Source organism: Cavia porcellus, unplaced genomic scaffold, assembly GCF_034190915.1.
Source record: "Cavia porcellus strain 051 isolate PalLab524CR breed Dunkin Hartley unplaced genomic scaffold, mCavPor4.1 scaffold_21, whole genome shotgun sequence".
Lineage (NCBI taxonomy): Eukaryota > Metazoa > Chordata > Mammalia > Rodentia > Caviidae > Cavia > Cavia porcellus.
The window spans coordinates 17,810,072-17,826,242 of NW_026947504.1; the positions used below are offsets into that span (position 1 = coordinate 17,810,072).

General features: G+C 37.4%; 1 protein-coding gene across 1 annotated transcript; it reads right to left on the minus strand.

Annotated features, from left to right (window-relative positions):
• Nucleotides 1-137: 137 nt before the first annotated feature.
• Znf300 (zinc finger protein 300) lies at nt 138-14,427 on the minus strand. Its single transcript, XM_063232403.1, is given in 8 exon segments — nt 138-636; nt 639-1,036; nt 1,038-2,133; nt 3,258-3,353; nt 3,566-3,692; nt 12,351-13,160; nt 13,420-13,509; nt 14,266-14,427. Coding segments are annotated over 6 exon segments (1,818 nt in total). The 5' UTR covers nt 12,363-13,160; nt 13,420-13,509; nt 14,266-14,427; the 3' UTR covers nt 138-547.
• Between the last annotated feature and the right edge of the window lie 1,744 nt (nt 14,428-16,171).

The following is a 16,171-nucleotide window of genomic DNA, read 5'->3' on the forward strand; positions in this document are numbered from 1 at the left end:
GTATTGAAGTTTTACCTAAGATTTCTTCTATATCCTTTATAGTGAACTGTATGGTTATACTTATGCCAAGCAAATATTAGCAATTTAAGTGCTTCATTAACATTATGATATGGCATGAAGGATATAAATTGACAATATTCTGTATACATGTTTTATTCCACAGATTAATGAGTTTGAAACTTTAAAACTTTTACATGTTTGTATCAAAAAAGTCCACTTATTTGGGCATGGTGGCACATTCCTGCAACACCAGCACTTTTGAGGCTCAGGCTGAAGGATCACAGCAAATCTGAGGCCAGAATGGACTACAAAGTGAGTTCACGGCCTGTCAGAACTGCATAGTGAGACCCTGTCTCAAAAAAGTCCACTTATACAATTATTTTTGATCATTTTAGCTGAAAACATCAGTTATCATCATCCTAGAAAAATTAATTCCCCTGTACAAATTTATCTTTAAAGATTTCATACTCATATTTATCAAATTAATATGTTTCTAGTAATTATTAAGGCCTGATCCAATACTGAAGGCTTTCCTGTAGTTAGTTCATTATGATTTAATCACTGTATGAATTCTCTGGTGCACAGTGAGTTGTGACTTTTGAACGAAGGCTTTCCCACATGTAGCACATTGATAGGCCTTTCCCCTGTGTGAATTCTCTGATGTAAAACCAAGTCTGACTTCTGGGAAAAAGCTTTTCCACCCTGAGCACATATATAAGGTTTTTCTCCTGTATGAATTTGCTGATGTCCTGGGAGATGAGACTTCTGAGAGAAGGCTTTCCCACATTCAGTACATACATATGGTTTTTCTCCAGTGTGAATTCTCTGATGCCCAATTAGATGTGATTTCTGACAGAAGGCTTTGCCACATTCACTACATTTATAAGGCTTCTCTCCAGTGTGTGTTCTTCGATGTATGATGAACTGTGACTTATGGGAGAACGATTTCCCACAATCAGCACATCCGTAGGGTTTCTCCCCAGTATGAATTAACTGATGTGTAATGAGTTCTGTCTTCCTGCTGAAGGCTTCCTCATTGAACACATTTATAGGGTTTTTCACCAGTGTGAATTCTTTTATGTATAATCAGGTGGGACTTTTCACAAAAGGCCTTTCCACATTCAGTACACTGGTATGGCTTCTCTCCAGTGTGAGATCTATGATGTATAATGAGTTGTGATTTCTGGGAGAAGGCCTTCCCACATTCTCTGCATTCATAAGGCTTCTCTCCAGTGTGAATTCTCTGATGTATATTGAGGGGTGATTTCTGAGAGAAGGCCTTTCCACATTCATTACATTCATATGGTTTTTCTCCAATGTGAACTCGCTGATGTATAATGAGAGATGATTTCTGAGAGAATGCTTTTCCACATTCAGAACAATCATATGGTTTTTCCCCAGTATGAGGTCTTTGATGTATGATGAGGTGAAACTTCTCACTGAAGGCTTTTCCACACGTGCCACAATCATGTGATTTCTTTCCAGTATGAATTCTTTGATGTACAATGAGCTGTGACTTCTTAGCAAAAGCTTTTCCACATGTTATACAGACACAGGTTTTCTCCTTAGTTTCAATATTCTTATATTGAATATGGGATTGTTTATTGATGAAAATGTTTTCACATAGATTATCATTATAGGTTATTATTCCATTGTGTAATGTCTCAAGATTAGAATTAGATACATTGTGGCTAGATGTTTTTGCATCACCAAAATTCTCATCTAAGTTTTTCCTTGAATTATTTGCAGTGTAACTAGGTAGGTCAGTGCTTGGTTTTATATTCTTTTTAAATGAATCATATTTATGAAGTCTTTCTTTTAGCATACCTGGCTTTATGTACTCTTGAAATATTTTTTCCAATGCATTATATTTATGACTTGATGCTTCAAACACTCCTTTGCTGTATAAGTACCACACGCTAACCACTTGCACCACTGGAGCATCAAACACTGCTTTGCTACTGGTAAATGTAAATGGCTTGAAAAGTTTGTCTTGATTTTCCTGAAATGTCTGCAGCTGTCCATCATTATGGTAGATTTTTATAATGGGTGCCACTCCTTTCAATATCTTATTATGGAATGAAACAGTTCCCAAAATACATGATTGTGAGTTATGAAGATTATTTTTCTTTCCTAAAAGAAGGGGAAATAAAATAAAAAAGGCATAACAGAAAATTAAGAGTACAAAAAGAGGAAGAATGGCTGATCCATCATGTATGTGAACTCAAAGACTGTACCTTGGAAGACAGTACATCCTAAAATATGACTGATAGAATATGTGATTATGTTAAAGGGAAGTTATCTGTATAAAATTTAGACTTGAAGGAGATGGAAAAGTGTCTAGGTCATTATTTAATCTTGAATTATGCTTTTAGAATCTTTCCATTTTTATTGCTTTCCTAGTAAAAAAAACTCTTTACATTGTCTGAATTCCTTTGTCTTAGATACCATTTGCTATACATACAAACCATTTGAGACTACTCCAAAAAACAAGGTATTCTCTGTACTCAAAATACTTTTAACACTCTTCTATTTTCCTAACAAGTATAAAAAAAGAAACTCAAGATCCTTCTAAAGATTCAATATCAGATTCACACCAAGGATACCCACCTAAATGTCACTATTCATGACAATACTTTATGTGTATCAAGTAAAACTACCTAAACACAGAAAAGTCGTAACGTCCTAATGCCAATGTTTTTCATATACTTTCTTTTCCAAACCATTCTAGCCTTCCATTATCTTCTGCAGCATCACCAGAACTTATGTCATTTAGAGAAGCTACATCTGCATGTTCTGAAAAATACCTTTTCAAATTTTGCTGTATCTGCTTAAATTCTGAATTTATTTCAAGTTTTAAAATAGTTACTTACCATTTAATTATGTACATTATGTATCAGAAAATTTTATCCTCTAAAGTACACCCATATTTTTGGAAAGATTTTATCTTCTATTACCTTTAAAGCTCTTTCATACCATAGAAAAACTTATTATCTACCTATCTATTTATCTATCTACCTATTCAGTAAATGAATCAGAAACAGTTCTCCACTTAAAGGATCATATTACCTTCAATTAATTCTTGATTGCTTACTAAATGTCTAAAAAGAATATTTCTTAAAGGCCCATTAAATTCTCAGCACAAGAATAAAGAATAGGAGATTTAAATAAGGATAAACATTAAGCTTTTGAGACCAATCAAAAATCAATCAAGCAGATATTTCACTTTCTTTGTCTTTTATCTGTGTGATCTGCACCTGGGTAGATCCAGTTTGGCATATCTGTCTCTATGATCCATGGATCTTCTCCTTGTTCCAATTTGGAGATGACATCTGGTTTGGAAACAGGATACCCTACTGATTGGAAATCATGAAGAAACTGGATTAACTATATGGGAAGAGAAGATGATTTACTATGAAACTTTAACAAAATAATGTTCACCATTTGGGGAGGTAAGAAGATCATAAAAATAATTATGTATGTCTAAACAACTTCAATACAGTAACTGATAAAGAAAAGCACTTGACTGTAGAACTCATAAGTTATGTGGGCAAAGTAGCCTTACCCATTGAGACCATGTGACTATATATCTCTAGCATCACATCTCTGTACAAGGTCCTCTGAACAGGGTAAAATTGCTGCCACTCTTCCTGGGTAAAATCCACAGCCACATCCTTGAATGACACCAACCTCTGTAAGAGTACATTCCTGTTCAGTTTGAAGGGCTCATTCTTACCATTTCTGCTATGGCACCTCTCTTAGTCACTTTTCTCTTTGTTGAGACAAAATACCCAACAGTCAAAATTTACGGAAGGAATGGTTTATTTAGCTTACAGTTTGCGGTGGTTTCAGTCCCTCATTGGCTGGCTTCAAGGCACGATGGCTTCACAAGGGAGAAATAGTCCATGGTTGGCAGAGAGTAGCAAAGCAACAAGGGATGACCACAGCTCTTTCTGTCCCTTATATCTTATCCAGGCCACCAGCTCTTAGAGAGGGTAGCACTTATATCCTTAATCCTAGTGTCACTGATTTTAGCATTGCACCATGAATCAATCCCTGCATCACACACTCTAGACCAGCGACTCTGAAAAAGCCCCATCTATGACTGCATGAATTTTTGGGGAACATGGCTACACATCTAGCCATGATAGTACCCAAAATATATTCATACCTAGTTTTGCATTATAGTGTTTTGTTTCTCAAAAACAATGTAAGGTCTTGCCTCAAGCAAAAAGAGCTCGGTATAACAGGAAAATGGAGAAACAAATCTACCAAGTATACATAGCAAATTAATAATTGTAAAGTGTTGTGAAGTGCTCCTCTCAAAACCTCCTGTGTTTTGAAAGTGACTGGATCATGAGGGTACTATATTCATCAGTGGATTAGAACACCGATGAGTTTATAGCTGACTTGCTGTTAGAAGGTAGGACCTGGTATGAGGCAGATCACTGGCTGTGGGACCTGGAAGGGTAAATGCCTCCCTCCATGGTTCCTTCCTCCTCTCTTTGCTTCCTGGCCACAGTGATTTGAGTAGCTTTTCATCTACCACGACCCTCTCCCATGCTGTACTGCAAACACTGTAAACATACTCTTTAATATTTTATCACTTTAGTACCACACCTTAGTCAATCTTTCTATGAAGCAATCTCTACTTCAATTTTTCTCAGATTCACATTTTAGCCTTGCTAAAATTGCCCTGTATCGGACTTCCGGGAGAACATGGTGGACAAATAACAGCAGCCATGGAGGCTCTCTGAGATTACCAGCTTAGAATCCAGGAGCAGTGCTGTGTGAGGAGTCCTACACAAGGGGAGATGTACCCTGCCGACCTAGGAACGAACTAAGCTGAGATAAACCAACTGGAAATGCAATCCTGATGCTATAACAGGAACAGATAAAATCTCAGTGCGGAAGCTGGATCCTGCGCCATTGGAAGCTTCGATTTGAATTTCCTGCTGCTGCTACTATGTCCTAATTCGCACAGCAGGGAGAGAGATGCGCGAAAGCTCTAAGAGCTGGAATTGGTGAACCAAATGGCATTGAGAGCGGGACTGGCAGGGAGCTCTGCATCGACCTACGGTGAGTGAGAGAAATGGGGACCCTTTCATAGACTAGGAGGCTCCAACAGAGGACATTCTGGGAACGAGCAGACTAGCTGGAACAGGACGCTGCAGTGACTTTAGTCACATATTCCCCTCTCAAGCGGGAGTGGTGGGGAGCGCTTGGCCTGGTGACACTGCGGACTAAGATCCAGTAAGCTAGCCCAAATCAGGTCCCTGTGCCTGGTGGTGCACCCTAGCAGTGAAGCATTCAGTAGGTTGACTTGGAGGGGCGGGCCCAGCAGAGGCTGCCCAGGTCTGTGTCTCTCCAGTACACTGCAGTGGGTGGGAACACCTAGCTGGCGGATTCAAACAAACTGTAACAAAGGGGGAAAAAAAAACTGGGCCTTCTACATACACTTGTACGGAAGGAACAAAAAGTATGGGAAAAGGGAGCAACAAGAAAGGGTCCTCAGTCCCCAATCCTGAGAACACTGATGCAGGAAAGGTAAATGCAAAAGAGAATGAAGATAGAAAACATGCAATATCAGACACGGCACATATAGGCATAAAGCGGTATCTCTGCAGCCTCATAGATGAGTTAAAAAATGAAGTATTTAATGAAATAAAGCAAGAAATAAGTAGAATAGTTAGAGAAATGCTAAGCACCGCCCAAGAAAAAACAGATGGTGGAATGGAAGAACAGAAAAAAAGGGGAGAATTGTTTGATGGAGAAAATAGAGAAAACATAGAATACGTGAAGCAGGTTCAAAGAGATTACCAGGAAACTAAAAACTCTATTGTAAGCTGGCATAACAGCTTGAAAGAAACTAAGGATAGATTATCAGAACTGGAGGACAGATTTGTAAGGTGGGAGCATGAAATGAAAAACTTCTTAAAAATAACAAGAAAACAAAGCAATAATACAAAGACTAGAAGATGATAAGAGGATCTATAACTTAAGAATTAAGAACATAAAAGAAGAAGTAGGGACTCAAACAAATGAACTACAAAAGCTATTCACAGAAATAATCAAGGAGAATTTCCCTAATTTAGAAAAAGGTAAAGATACTCAGATGTATGAGGCATCCAGGACCCCAGCCACCTACAATCCAAACAGAGCTACACCCAGGCATATAATAATCAAAATTCCAGAAATCCAATATAAGAACAGAATATTAAAAGCCATCAGAGACAAGAAACAGATCACTTACAAGGGAACACCCATCAGAATTACAGAAGACATCTCGGCACAAACCATCAAATCATGAAGAGCACGGGGCGAAATAATTCAAGCTTTGAAAGATAATAACCTCCAGCCAAGATTGATATATCCTGCACAACTGTCCCTAGAAATTGATGGAAAAACAAGGTGCTTCCAGGATAAAGAGGAACTAGGGGAATTTGCAACCACCAATTCAACTCTACAGAGGTTACTGTAGGATATTCTAAAAATGAAAAATACCAAGATTCCACAAACAGTGGCAGAGCGGCCACAATGAATGGAGCAGAAAGCGGAATGAAGAGGACAAACTGACAATTAACGACAGAAAAAGAGCTTAACAGAAATGAGGCAGAGAAGGTTGGATGGTAGGAACAGCCATTTTGGAGAGAACAAGACATCATAATAGGTAGTGCTGATTTAATATCCTCTTTTTTTGAAGTCCCATCAAGCTTTTGTTCTTCTGTCTCCATCGGTTTTAATGTGTCGTATCTTATTGGATTTTATTATATGTGATAATATAAACAAAAACCTTTATAGACAAGGAGATTATACAGAAACCATTGTTCATTTTTCTATTAGTTGATTCTAAATACTCTGTAATACTGTCATTCTCTTGAACAGTTTTACATTGTCTTGATATGTTTGATGATACAGTATATGAAGTTATACTCAAAGATTTTAAGGGAAGAGACACTATGGTAACTACTATTATGTCGAGATTATCTTGTGGTGAAACACTATTTTGCTTAAATGGCTATGTTTTGACCTGTGCTGTTTTGTTGTTATGCCCTCTTTTTTATCTCAATCTCTTTTTTATTATCTACTTTCTCATTTTTATCCTTTTAATTAAGGGAAAAAGAAATAAAAATAGCAGGATATATTATAGTAACCCACTTTGATTTCCTATTAACTTGATTTGAATCTCTGTATTGCTCTCACCATCTTGTTTTGACAGATTTTCCTCTATTCTGTTATGCTTGATAGTACCAAGTTTGAAAGTATAGGCAACAACTATGAAGACAATAAGATTCATTGTGACGCCCATTCTGGTTGACTATTATCTTCTTCTGAAGTCCTCTAATGTCTCCAGTGTTTTGGTTTTATTCATCTTATTCTTTACTGTTTTGTTCAATTTTATGAAAACTGATGATATACGTAATTCTTTTTAAGACAACAAGAGGCATTATGGTAACCATTGTTGATCACCTTGTATTTTGTTTTTACATTATTTATTATGTCCATCCTTTTGATTTGACTGACTCTGTCCTGGTATAACACATTTGGTTTTACTTTCTTCAAAAAAAAAATAGTAAGAACTGTGGGAGTAATAAAACCCAAAATGTGTAATTGTCATTGTGCAAAAGAAAGGAAAAGAAAGTTCTCTAATTTAAGTGTATATATTTAAGTGTATATTTAAGCATATATATTTAAGTGTATAAGACAGATAACCATATTACTGAGTTTTGTTGGATCATTGAATAAAACTGTTTGCAGTCTCACTGTCTGAAAGTCCCCTCTATATGCTTTAATTTTGTAACTTCAACAACTATTTCTAAGATGACAATATGTAATTAACTAGTGATTTCCTACTATTTATTTTTTTCTGAAATTTTGTATACCTTGTTCCCTTTTTCTGTTTTTTTCTTTTTTCTCCTTAAATAAAATTTTAAAAAAATTGCCCTGTATCTTCTACTTCTACAATGCTCCTTCCATCTTTATCACATTTCCTTTCTGACTCAAAGTTTGATAACTGAACTTATAAAGCTGGTTGCTCCTTCCTTCTGTGATAATATCACACTGCTCCTCTACCTGTAATAGTTTTTTTGAATTCTCATACCTCTGTACCTCATTTTTGTCTTCAGTATTCTTAGGAAAGAAATCTCTTGAGACAGTCAACTTCTAGCCAATACATAATACACAATTACAGTACTTAAGAAATGTTTGCGAAAAATGAATGAAGATTATAGAAATTAAAATAAGTGAATACTTCTGTTTACTTAAAAAGTTTTTGTAAATTAATGAATTACATTCATTTGATCCAAAAAGTAGTAATATGAGAAAAATAATAAATGTGGAATATAGAGGAAATACATTCTGATGGACAATTAATGTTATTTTACCATTTTATTAATGATATTTCAGAAGCTTCAGTATATTAGGTAGGTATAAATCTTGTTAATTTTGAGAAAAATATAGTGCATAATCAATGGAACGTGGTTATTTGCAAACAACTTTTTTTGGGGGGGTACTGGGGATCGAACTTATGCTCTCTCACTTGCCAGGCAGCTGCTTATGCCACTGAGCTAAATCCCTGGCCCACAAACAACTTTTACATAGTGTGGGAGGCTTGGAGAATGGAAGCAGCATTTGAAGATGAAATCAATTGAAGAGGGGTAGCTATTAGAGGAAAAAAAGCCTATGTGAAAAGTGATGACTTTACTTCCCAATGGTACAGAAAAATATAAAGCCCTCTTCTCAAGGAGAAAACATTTTATCAGCTGTTGAGTTATGGTAGTTGAGCCTATTGGGCAACCAAGCAAACAAACAAGTCCTGTTTATTCTCTAATGTAGTGTTATCTGGCTTGTGTTTAGATGACAGTTCTCATGTAGTCAGAGGTGGGGCTTTTTCAGAGGTGGCTGGATCTAGAGTGTGTGATGCTGGGACTGAACTGTGGTTCAATGCTAGGATTAAAAGTGTGGCCAGACAACAAGCTCCTGTAAAGTTTTAGTGTTCAAAGATGGAACACAGGAGAAGTTGGTCACATTGAAAAGACTAGCAAGAGAAAGACAAATAGTCACAAGGAGACAATAGAAAAGATGGCCTGAGAACATCACAGGAACCAGTAGGACTACACCCTTTGCACCTTCAAAATTGCAAAAGTGAAAGACTTTGGTTTTAGAAGACAGACCCAGCATATCATGTTCCAGAATGGTGGCAACCTATGGGAGCTTTTCCTTGGGATTTGGTTCATAAGCACTGGACTTCTTCAGCTAAGAGACAAGAAAGCCTGGCTACCACTCTGAATTGGTATCTGACCTTAGCATTATCTATGTGGTGATGGTTTTAGGTGGATGCACAATGCAAGAGTTGTAGAGTAAGGAATGCTTCCATCCAGATTTCAGAAGAAGGCCTGGGATGCCAGGCTGTGCACCCTGAGAAGGCAGTGTGTGACCCCAAATGTGCAGTGGAGACCCCAGAAGTTTGAAGAATCCAGTATCATGTATTATCTGAAGAAAACTGAAAGGAGGAAGTAGAATCAGCCCAAAAGAGAAGATGTGGGAGCTACAACCACCAGAAATGCTATAGGGATGGAGCTACACAAGCCCTTTTGGGTTCACATCTTGCCACAGTCTGTCTTGGATGCTGGACATGGAAGTACAGGACTTATTGTTTGCCTTATTGGGTTTTGGACTTGCTTTGGTCTCATTCCTTTGTATCCCTCTATTTTTACCTTTTGGAATAGAAATGTTTATCATTTGCCATTGAATACTGGAAGTGTTTAACTTTCTTTTCATTTGTACAGGCCCTTGCAATTAGAGTTTGCCTTGAATCTCAAGGAGAACTTTGAACTTGGACTGAAGCTGTTAGGGCTTTGGCAACTTTTAGAGATGGACTAAATAATTTTTGTATAAAGGGATTTCATGCACCTTGAGGCCCTAAAGGTGGAATGTTATAGCTTGTGTTTAGATGTCCCTCAAAGTCTCATGTGGTCATAAGTGGGGCTTTTTCAGACATGTCTGGATCCAGTGTGTGATGCTGGGATTGATTCATGGTATAATACTAGGATTAAGGGTGTGAGTGCTATCCACCCTAAAGGCTGGTATCCTGGATATAAGATAAAGGACACAAAGAGTCCTGCTGCTAGCTGTTTGCTACTGGTTGCTTGAACATGCTTCTTAGATTTTTTTTGCTGCTTTTTGCCTACCATGAACTGTTTCTCCTCTGCAATAACTCTCTGTCATGCCACCCTACTTTGAGCTAGCTGATTATGGACTGAAACCTCTATAAATTATGAATCAAAACAAAGTTTTCTTCCTTTAGTTTTATATGTTGGTTATTTTGTATGAGAAGTGAAAAAATAATTAAGATACTATCTAATAGAACTAGAATGCTAAGGGGAAAGATCATTTAAAAATTTCTAGGAGTGCCAGGGATTTAGCTCAGCAGTTTGAGGGTTTGCTTGATAAGTGTGAGGTCATGAGTTTGATCCTGGTACAAAAATAGTTTCTAGGAGCTACATCAAAAAGTTATTTCCAATAATATATATCTTAATATGTCACTCAAAATATTATTTCAATATGTAATCTTTAAGAACTGTTAGTCTTTCTCTTCTTTTCTTTCTTTTTTGTATCAGGAATTGAACTTTAGGAGTTCACACTTGCCAGGCAGGTGCTGTGCTGCTGAGCTGAATCCCTGGTCCTATTAGTGAGTTTTTAAAACACATTTTCAAATTCTTATAAATCATACTTCAAACATTTTAATTCAGATTAATCAACATTAAGTGCTCAATACCACATATTTCTGGTAGCCACTATACTGGAGAACATCACTCTAAAGACATTGATAGCTAAAAAGAAAAACAAATGCATCTTTTCTCCATAGAAATGTGTTGTTAAATTCTGTAGGACTACTAATATGAAAGCATATTTTAAGATTAGAGAGTGAGGATGATGATGCAATAAAAGCTAACACATACAGTAAAAGCCACATCCTAGTTATGCTTTTGTACCCCCTAAATTTCACAACAATCCTAGGAAGATTATAGTCTTTGTTTTCACATATGAGGAAACAACCTCAGGTGACCAGGTCACAATATCATACATCTGCAAAAATAACAAAGGAAAATTCTATGTATTACATGGGAATTTAAATAAAACATATACAAAAACCTTTATACTGGAAAGGAAGTTAAAAATCAGGTTGCAGGAAAAAAATCTATTATTTTTCCAAAAGAAAAATAAAACAAAATAAGAGACACTTCCTATTTGTAAATTCACACATACATACTAAATTGCAGTTATATAAAAAAAAGATTTGGAAGGTTCAAAACAAATAATTAAAATTGATCATCTCAGGGATGAGGAATGTAAGTTAAAAGATCTCTTTGCTTTTAATTTTCTTGTGTAGTTTTAAATTTTATACCATGCATTTAATGAATGCCGACACAGAGAAAATAAAATTAATATGGATTTTAAAAAATAGATAATTAGAAAAAAATTTTGGAAGGTAAACCTATGAATTTTGAAAGCACAGCAAAGGACAGAGCATTAGGGAACTCTGCCCTCCAAATATTTATCAGATATATATAATTTGATAACTGCTTCTTGGGAAAAATGTATTTTTAAGCAGCATCCAAATTGTGTCTATCTAAAATTTGTAGACTTTTATCTCTGGATAAAAGTAGACTGTAGGAAAACTTTATAACAAATTTATTATTTTAAGGAATGGGTCAACAAGGCTTTTAGGTGAAGTATATATTTCTAGCATTGCAAAGCCATATGGCTCTGGTGTAATACTTTACTCTGCCATTATAAGTCAAAAACAGCCACTGACAATATGTACACAAATGGCATAGTTGTGCCTCTATAAATCACTGCAAAGATGGAGAATTGGATTTGGCCCATGAGTAATAATGTACCAATCCTTGCTCAAAAACCTTTCACTAAGGTTAATATATATCACATTTATATTTTCTATAAAAATAAATAACTTTAAAACACAAGTTAATAATAGACAACTACTGTTGCATTAGTGTTTGGTGAAACCAGTATGTATTCTATGACATAGTGAAAGATGCAAAAAGAAATTTTGTTAGTCTTACATGGCAAGAAATATTTTCTTCCCATGGGAAATTTGTCTGCTTAGGTTTAAGGAATTCGCTGCTAATGTTTATAAGGATGGACATGAAATTGACATAAATTATAAAAATGGTATAAACCAGATTTTCCACATATTGCTTAGCACCTCCTTCTAAGCCTTGATTTTTATTCTTGTTTCTTTTTCCATAATGTAAAATTTAGCTACTAATACTTTGCACTTGACTGTATGGAAAACAAAGGAGGTTAATTTTTAAAAAGCAACTCACCTGGGACTTCATTTTTTGTACTCTTCCAAAAGGGCAGATGCCTGAAAAAGCAAAATTTGGTGATCAGAATTAAGTTTTTGCAGTCTAGACTCATTTGTGGCTTCCACATTCCTGAAACAATGACCATCAGAAATCAAGTGGATAAGGATCACTGTGAAGGAGAGAGTTGTTTGAGCCTTACAGAAACATCAGTAAGCACCATTTCAGAAGGTACTGATCAACAAATGTTTTCTCCTCTTGTGCTTATTATATGTGTATTATTGTAGCCATTACACGGCTACGCGAACGTAGCCGTGTAATGGCTACATTATGATTACTCACAGAACAAGGAAGAGTGTTTTTTCATTGATGTAGAGACACATTTCCAGTTAATTTACTAATAACTTATTGTGCCTTCTGGGAACCAGCAATTTTGTTGTGGAACATTATCACAAGACAGTAATCATGGATATATTCATAAAGATATAACTGCAGATAGAGTTCTCTGGTAGTAAGGAGTGACTAAACGTTTTTCCCTTTCTCTAAAAAGAACCAGCAGCTCAAATTTTAATCCCAAGAGCTCTCATATTTTCCCCTACCATAGCAAACTCTTTTCTCAAATCAATATTCATTAAATAAAATGTTAATTTTAATATATTTTGTTCAAATTTTTACTGCTGATTGTCTTAGTTACCTTTTACTTGTTGCTGAGACAAAATACCTGAAGCCCAAAGTTGGGAAAGAAAACTTTCTTACAGTTTTTGGAGGTTTCAGTCCATACTCAGTTGGCCCCAAGGCAGGGTGGCATGGCTGGGCAGCAGTTCACGGAGGCTGCAAATAGCAAGGCAGAAACTGGCAAAACAGCGAGTCACACCTTCTTTCTGCCATTACATTACATCCTGGCTCCACCCCTAGGCCACTGTAGCACTCACACCTCCAATCCGAGCTAGACAATGAACCAATCACAAATGCACGATGCAAATACATGAGGCCTGGGGGCCACCAACAAAAACCATGACACTAATTTTAATAATGCAATTGGCTGCATTTAAAAATGCTAAATTGCAATCATTCATAAAAGGAAATATACCATGATATACGAAGGTACAAACTTGGTATTTCTCATTTCCTTAGAAAGAGTCATGAGAAGGTTGAATTGGTTCAGAGCAAGAGGGGAATCCTGTGAAAAGGAGACAGATTAATATTTTATGCAGGATATTCCAATATATATTAAAATAAATATGGAAGAAAAATTAAGAGAAATAGTTATATGAATGTCCATATACCCATTTGATGCTAAATAAACGTTTTTTGTGTAAAATATAAAACTATTTCAATGAAAGGAGGACTGAAACCAACTTTTTACAGTTCTATTCACTTTGATTTGTTTGGTCTTGTTTAAAGTGAACATTATTGAGCGGGCACTAGGCTAAAGGGACCATGATAGTCTGAGGAACGAAGTCAAGACGGACTTGAACTTTTAAGTAGTCAAAAGTTGCTTGTGACCTGTCAAACTTAACACAGTTAAAGGCTTCTTTAGAAAACTGGTAATGACTACCATGATGGTCTGACTCTGTAAGTGCACCTCCAGATGCGGGAATCTTTGGGTCTGACACCTATATAACCCATATGGATGCCCTCATCATTTAGTCCAAATTGTCCTACCACAGTATTTCACAGCAGCCTAACCCACTGTACCCAGTCACCCATAACAGTTCACCCTGGTACGCGCAATGCCTGGGCCCACAGACACCGATTATGTCATCATTCTACAACTGTTAATCAAGTAGCTCACATTCCTTCCCTGACTCCCGAATAAGTCTATTACTAATTCTACATCCCTTACCTGTGAATATAAATCTCCTGGCACAGGCCCTCACTGACCCCTCCTTTCCCAACGCCAAGCCCACTGACTCACTCATCACAGGACATGTACCTCTTCTGACCATCAGCTCGGTCAGGCCCCGAGACGCCCATCACAGCTTAAAAGTGACAGCTATCACAGCCATATTGGTAAGCTCTCTCTTGCTTCCTGTGGGAGCGCGGGGCGCTGGGCTCTGGGCCCCTGCTCTTCTGTACCGGGGACTTTGTTCTGGAGGCAATATGGCTGCTCCCAGGCAGCTTCGGCAAGGGAGTCGCCATCTTGAACCCAGTCGGTTCCGTACAAGCCCTGTGGTAACCACAGTTGGAGATCACAGAAAAGACTAAGGCGGAGTCAGTTAGCAAACCGCGAACGTTTAAAGAGAGATTTTGCTGGGTCAGGGGAGGGGAAGCCGGTGTAGTGGTCCCGTTGTTTACGGGAAGAATGCTTTGGTGATAAAGGAATCTTTGGAATGGTAAAATATTTTTTGTCAGTGATTCCGCGTAAACGTGTTTCTCAAGGTGCGGGAGATTCCATCGCAGGCCGAAACCTGGGGGCGGAGTAGGGATGCGTAACCATGACTACCGGTGATTATGCTAATAAGGACGGGAAGGAATTCCGGAGGAGTGCAACTATAGCAATAGGTTTCTGGGGTGGAGAGGGGGCGGAGAGGGGGACGATCGGATCAGAGGAAAACAGAAGCGAAAACTTCAGAGTCAGGGAAGAGGAAGGAAACTCAGGAACAGAGATGGCACTGTGTGGAGCAGAGGAAGAGAAGACCTGGAGGAGCGGCAGCAGGGAGAGCGGACATGCAGGGAAAGCCGGAGGTGGGAGCTGAGGGCGGCGCCAGAGACAGACCACAGACACTGCGAGACCTAGACACAGAAAAGAGACCACAAAATGGGGGAGGAACGAGAAAGACTGAGAAAGAGTTGAAGGAATTTCTTCTAAACTCACAAAATTTAAAAGAAATAATTTAAAAATGCTACAGAAAGTGAGTACTAAAATTGCCACCTTAAATTTAACACCTTACATCGAGTTTTTGTAGTTTTTTAAAATGCACTTTACACTGTTGTTTCGTGTGTATAAATGGGTATGATTTTGAATCATAATTTCCCACATAGGTTGTGATTTTGGCCATATAATTAAATAAGCAGCGAGTTTTATACTAGTAATTCTAATTCTCATGGACTTAACAGGAGAGCTTCCTTCAGAATTGCTACTATGAGAATGTAGCTCTGTGGTTAGAATTTTTAAACTTGGAAGTGAGCTTAAGGCTAGAGGCCCGTTGGGAGCACAAGAGCACTTTGATTAAAGTTTAGTGAAGGCACAGCAGAGGGTAAGCAATGGCTGTCACAAAAGTGGGTCGTTAAAGTGTGGTCCTGTGCTTAGTCCCCTTCTGAATGTGGTATTTCCCATTCGTCTTGTCTGTGATGTGATATTGCCACATACCATTGCTGTGCTGGTCGGGCCTTCCACCAACCACAATTGTAAGCTAGATAAGCCTGTATTTTTATTAAAGTATCCAGGCTCAGTACTTTGATATAGCAATATAGCAGAGACTAAGGCAGGTTTTCTCATAGTAATAGCGCAGGCTTGCCCTTTGTGGTTACACTGTCATAAACACATATCAGTCAGTAAATATTTATGTAACTATAGAACTTTGAGTTGAGGTGATGCCCCTTTATAGACGGTTTGATAACTAGCAGAACTACGATTATTACTTTTATTATTTCATAGTTTTTGCCAGTCAAGAGTATGGAAACAGCTTAGTTGGGTGATTTGGGTTTAGTCCCTAAGGTTGCAATAAAACCACAGATCTGGGCAGAAATTACTTCAGGACACACTTGGAGCAGTATATGCTTCCAAACTCAGCAAGTGACTATTGGCAAGCTTCAGAATATTAGTTTTGAAACTCACTTACATGGCTGCTTAAAGGCCTCAGTTATCTACCATGTGGGCCTTTCCACAGGCTCTCTCT